General features: G+C 41.6%; 1 protein-coding gene and 1 long non-coding RNA gene across 2 annotated transcripts; both read left to right on the forward strand.

Annotated features, from left to right (window-relative positions):
- Positions 1 to 562: 562 nt before the first annotated feature.
- glrx3 (glutaredoxin 3) lies at positions 563 to 2,220 on the forward strand. The gene has a single exon (XM_061049977.1). It carries the CDS (start codon positions 592 to 594, stop codon positions 1,558 to 1,560), a length of 969 nt encoding a protein of 322 aa, XP_060905960.1. The 5' UTR covers positions 563 to 591; the 3' UTR covers positions 1,561 to 2,220.
- A 2,101-nt stretch (positions 2,221 to 4,321) lies between these two features.
- LOC132983604 (uncharacterized) lies at positions 4,322 to 4,772 on the forward strand. The gene is made up of 2 exons (XR_009674854.1): positions 4,322 to 4,547; positions 4,663 to 4,772. It is a non-coding gene; the product is annotated as an uncharacterized LOC132983604 (long non-coding RNA).
- Positions 4,773 to 5,778: the final 1,006 nt, after the last annotated feature.

Raw genomic sequence — 5,778 nt, forward strand, 5'->3', positions numbered from 1 at the left:
CAGCTGGAAACAGGCCTGTGTAAAGTCAACAGAGAGCAGCAGAGTATGTTAATCTTTTAAATTGCTTTCAACATAATAATTGCCGTAGCTGACGTTACCATAGAAACACAGCTTAGTAGGTTAACGTTAACTAAAGTTTAGTTAGAGAAATACAGTGAGAGGATTTTTAGTTTTCACACGAGTTAACCAAATCTGACATTAACACGATACTCGAATATTTAAACGGAAGACGTGAACCAGCTAAGCTTAGTTAGCAGTGGTTTGCTAACAGGATTTAGCTTAACCGGACGGCTCTGCAACGGAGCTAACTTTCACCGCCTAACAAGCAGGGAGGCTAAGCTAAATGCTAAATAAACAAATCGTTACTGGTCGTATCATAAACAGTAAGGTGCTACTACTGCGTGATGTTGAGTGGTTACCTGAAATGTCGCAGTATCCTTTCAATTTATCAAGAGTATGCAGCTGTTTCTTATCATCACATTAACATGAAAATGACTTCCCAGAAGAGGCTCTCTGCTGCTACCAGGCGGGTTGCACCGGATGTGACGCCAAGGGGGAAACCGGAAGTGGTGAAGAGAAGAGGACAAAAAAATGGCGAATCTCGTGGAGGCAACAACGCAACAGCAGTTTGAAGACTTCTTGGCCAAAGCTGGAAAATGCCTGACGGTGGTTCATTTCCAGGCGGCGTGGGCTCCTCAGTGCGAGCAGATGAACGTGGTTATGGCGGAGCTGGCGAAGGCGCAGGCGCACACCACGTTCGTGAAGCTGGAGGCGGAAGCGGTGCCCGAGGTGTCGGAGAAGTACGAAATCGCCTCCGTGCCCACTTTCCTTTTCTTCAAAGGCGGGGAGAAAGTGGACCGCCTGGATGGGGCAAACGCTCCGGAGCTGACCAAGAAGGTGACCCGCTTGGCGGTCGCGGGTAGCCCGGGTGAAGAAAGCAGCACGGATTTAAACCAGCGGCTGAAGAAGCTCATCAACGCGGCCCCGTGCATGCTGTTCATGAAGGGGTCAGCGCAGGACCCTCGCTGCGGCTTCAGCAAACAGCTAGTGGCCCTGCTCAAGACACACAGCATCCAGTTCAGCAGCTTTGACATTCTGTCCGATGAAGAGGTCCGACAGGGGCTGAAGACTTACTCCAACTGGCCCACGTACCCTCAGCTGTACGCCAACGGAGAGCTGGTGGGAGGGCTCGACATCGTGAAGGAGCTGGCCGAGTCTGGAGAGCTGGAGAACACCTGCCCGAAGGCTGTCACCTTGGAGCACCGCCTGAAGACCGTCATCAACAAGAGCTCGGTCGTGCTGTTCATGAAGGGCAACAAGGAAGGTGCAAGATGTGGCTTCAGCAGGCAGACCCTGGAGCTTTTGAACGACACCGGGGTGGATTATGACACATTTGATATTCTGCAGGACGAAGAGGTGCGTCAGGGGCTCAAGATTTACTCTAACTGGCCAACCTACCCCCAGCTTTATGTGAAAGGAGAGCTGATAGGAGGTCTGGACATACTCAAGGAGCTGAAGGAGAGTGGAGACCTGGTGTCAGTGCTGAAGGGGGAGTCGTAGGTGGATTTTGGCCGTGCCATCAGAGAGGGGGAACCAGGTGTCTACTGCACATGCCCAGATCGACCCCCAGTCACTGCTGTAACATTGCACCAGGGACGGGATGTGAAAGGAAAAAGTTATATAAGAGATTATTAACAATCAAATACGCCACTCATAACTCACCGCTGTAGCACTTGACTAGGTTCATTAAACTGTTAATGACACTGTTCATGATTTTTAACAACGACAGCTGTCTTTTTGGTTTGCACTCTGAAACAGGAGCAGTGTAGGTTTAAAATACATTTAAAAAAAATAGAAAAAAACGCCATTTCATCTTGATCAATCTATGTGGCAGACATCCCTTAATGAGTCCCTGTCTGACTTGGACCATAAAGTTAAAAACAGCAAGCTCTATTGTCTGTAATACGGGTTACATCTGTCCTTTCAGTACTCACTTTTCCCCCGCTTTATATTAAGTAAGCAGTTCCTATCTGGACTGGAATAGCCTCTATCATTCATGCAGTCGTGTCCGGCTCCTGTCCATGCTTACCTCCCTTTATAGTCAGAGAAACAATATTTAACTAAATCCAAAGGCACTCTAGTTTGCATACTTACCACAAATTCTGTGTTGCACTTACTGATACTTTGTTCATCATTAACATGATTAAACAATGAAGAAAAGCTGAAGAGTCAGTGTTGTTTTTGGCCCTGCTGTCTGTTATTCAACTGATGTGTGAGGAAATAACATGTTGAGAAATTAAATGCATAAAAAGTCACATTCAATAACAGGTGTGTTTGACCTAATATGTAAAGGAGATCGTTTGGGGAAATACTTTAAGTTGGCTTATATGTGCTCTCTGTAACCATGGATACAGAACATTCACAATTCTTTGTCAGTATTCCATAGCACACAACCAATGTTTAACTTTCTATTGCAATAATATTAAAGGACACAGCCCCAATAATTCATCAGAAAGTCTAACCAGCTCTCCTATTGAAAAAGATCATTAAATAAAGTTAGTCAGTCTCTACACAGCGCATTCTTATGTGCACTGCAGGAGGAAAACATATAATTTTAACTAACCAGTTTCTGCAATAAACATTTTCCTGAAGAAAACAATCAAAACATCTGAATGAACTATTCATTGGGATGATGTCACCTGGACATGTGTCTCAGTGGGTTTTGTTTAGAGAGCCCATGACCGCCAGATATTTGACTTCTTGTTTACAGAAAGCTAACAAGCTTGTTGTTGGACACCACCTTGTGGAAGTATGTGTACAGTACATGTATAACCTGATCTTATCCTCTAGGTTCCCCTCATAATAACACATGGTCAAACCAAAAAGATAACTAAATCGAAACAAAAACTTCCCTTCTTTTGATGGCTGAGTCCACCTCCGCATAAGAAAAAGGAAAAAAACTCAAAATGGTTCCATTCAAGTTCTCAGCGTAACACAATTCAAAAATATTATCCTCTTCGTAGGTGATAGTACACACAATTTTGAACTAGGCTAGCCTGTTTCAAGCTTTTATTTGTCTACACTGAGCCTTTATCATCAGATCCAAATAAACAGACTGGATCAACCCGACCCTTTGATTTAAATACCCACACTGTGAGTAAAGTGTTAGTGAGCCGGAGGCAGACAAATTCATTGATATGGTTTCATTTGAAATATTTGAAGAATTGTGTTTTACAGAAGTCATTTAAAGGCTGAAAACACAACATCGTGTTGAAAAGCAAGCATTTCAAAGAAAAGACTTACTATGCAACTTTCAGAGCAGATTTTTAAAACAAATGCTCTCTTGAGACATGCCTCCTTCATCCCTCAGCTCCCCCTCGCCCCCGCACCGGTTTTCGTAAGGCAGTAGACGAGTGCTAATAAATATCCAAACACAAGATTCTGCAATCAGTTTGAAGATATGCATCTCAGAGTTGATTCAGTAGTTCTATGTTTGTCTTTTCAGGCCAACAATAGCCTTTTCTTCAGTTTGGAAAGTTTGTTTAGTTGTAGTCTGTGATGACACAACGTCATAAAGCCTTTAGACACAGCTTCCCTAAGTGGGCGGGGCCTTTCCTCTTCCACCAGGGCTAACAGTTGGAGAGGGTGGGGTTCACAAAACAAAAACTGCCATAACCTGGCTCAAGGGCCATGACAAATATGAGATAGGACACCAGTTACAGTTTTTTTTACGATTGCTATGACACTTTTTTTCAATACTTTTAACAATGTTCCTAAACTCTTAACACAGTTAGCACAAAATCCGCCTGTGTAGGCTATGCAATTAACACATTTCTTGTTGTTTGGCACAAAATGCATACATTTAACACAAATTTAAACGTTTTTTACACACAAGCTGTGACCAAACAATGGATTTTTACAGCCAAATTTACCAATGATTTCACACGGTATGTCAGAACAGATAACATACAACAATATAGAGCAACACAAAGAAAGTAAATACAATGCCTGCACGGAGGAGAGGAAGACGAATACCAGGACAAGGGAGAGGAAGATTCAAGATCTTTCACGTGCTCAATAGATGTGCAGTGAAATGTAAAGACTGTTACGCAAGGCCATACAATACAGTAAACACTCAAAAATTACTACAGTAATACACATAGAGTAAATGTAGAAATATACTGTAAGATAAGATAAAAAAAGAAAAGTATAAATATTCAAAATGTAGAAAATGTAAACAGTGTAATGAGTAAAGTGTCAAAGTGTCCAGGGTGTCAAAGTGCAGACGAGCACCAGGACATGGGAGAGTGAGAGTGGGACAAAGGCAAGGGAGAGGAATGGATGAGGATAAGGTATAGGGAGAGGAGTTAGAATGCGTGGTGGTGCTCAAAGAAGGGCCAGAGCTAGGGTAACTGATGAAATAAGAGCTACTATCATAGACCATGTCATAAACCACGGGTTATCAGGATGGCTGGGGAACGACTATAACCAAATCTTAGACGGGACACAGTGGCATCCATTGTCCGGATTTTTCAAGAAACCAACAGGTAGGATATTGTATAATGGCTTATCCTACTGCAAAGTGTAAATCATTTTTACCTTGTATTACAGTTACTGTAAGCCTCCGGTTTCTAATATGTAATTGTATTTTGTCTCTCTAAGGATTCAACATCTACCCCCCTCAGGGGGAAGAGGAAAGCACCTACTGTAAATGAAGAACAGGAACTTGCCATTTTCAACATGACAATGAAATAAAACCTTTACTGCAGCAATTCTGTCTCTGTCTTCTTTTTTTCATAAATTGTACCTTCTATAAAGCTACTCTGATATGGGTCAGTCCTTTTTTGTTTTGAATTCCTGCAGCAAAAGAAACAAAATGCATGCATTTACTAAACCCAACAAAACAAAAATACAGAGAGGCTTTAAAAGAAAATGCCAGGCAGACCTGGCACATGTAAAGTAATACAGTTTCTATTATTCCATCTGATGTTAGTGTTTTTTATGACATTGTGCTATGATTGAAATATGCTCTGCAACCGGGACTGCTCCAGGAATCTTTGATGCACTTGTGACTGATGTTACTTTTGTAGCTGATTACCCCCTTTGCAAAAGAACTCTTACTATATGCAGTAAAATACACAAAGACAAAAGACTTTGACTTGAGATCTTTTATTACCAACAGAAAAATCCACAACACCGGTCGTTTATTTGTACTAACAGATTCCATATTAGATTCATTCTCCATCCTACAAACGATAGACAGTGAACATCTACTTTTTCACATCAGTTAACCGTTCGCTTATTAATGGGCGAAAAAAAACGATTTATACATGTAAAAAGTTACATATAGAACCTTTAATAAAAAGAAATCCATTCAACTCCAAGTTAATGATTCAGTGTGTGTTTACAGAGAGTGAGTTGGACTTCTTCATTCAGGACTAACTGAACTTTAACATACAGTATAAGCAGTGGGGGATTGCAGCTTGTTGGTTGACATGCAAATACTGAAAACACTTTCTATAATTAACTGCTGCTTGGTTGAAGTGGTTTAAAAGAAACTGCTACCTCCTACATGATGATGACTCAGTAGGCATCATAGAGATGGCTTTTGGTGAGTTTCTCCTTTTTTTAACATGACTGAGTAAGGCTTGCTGTGTGAAAGGATGAGTCATTTTATTATAAATGTGTTTATCCCAGCTTAGTTTTTTCATCTAAAACAAAGCCTTCCCATATTTCAGCCATTTATGACCTCTTCCATATCAGGGGTGTTGCAGCAAA

This window comes from Labrus mixtus, chromosome 11 (assembly GCF_963584025.1).
Source record: "Labrus mixtus chromosome 11, fLabMix1.1, whole genome shotgun sequence".
NCBI lineage: Eukaryota > Metazoa > Chordata > Actinopteri > Labriformes > Labridae > Labrus > Labrus mixtus.

Excerpts from the sequence above, each read along its gene's own strand:
- glrx3 (XM_061049977.1), top strand. The coding sequence starts at position 592 with ATGGCGAATCTCGTGGAGGCAACAACGCAACAGCAGTTTGAAGACTTC.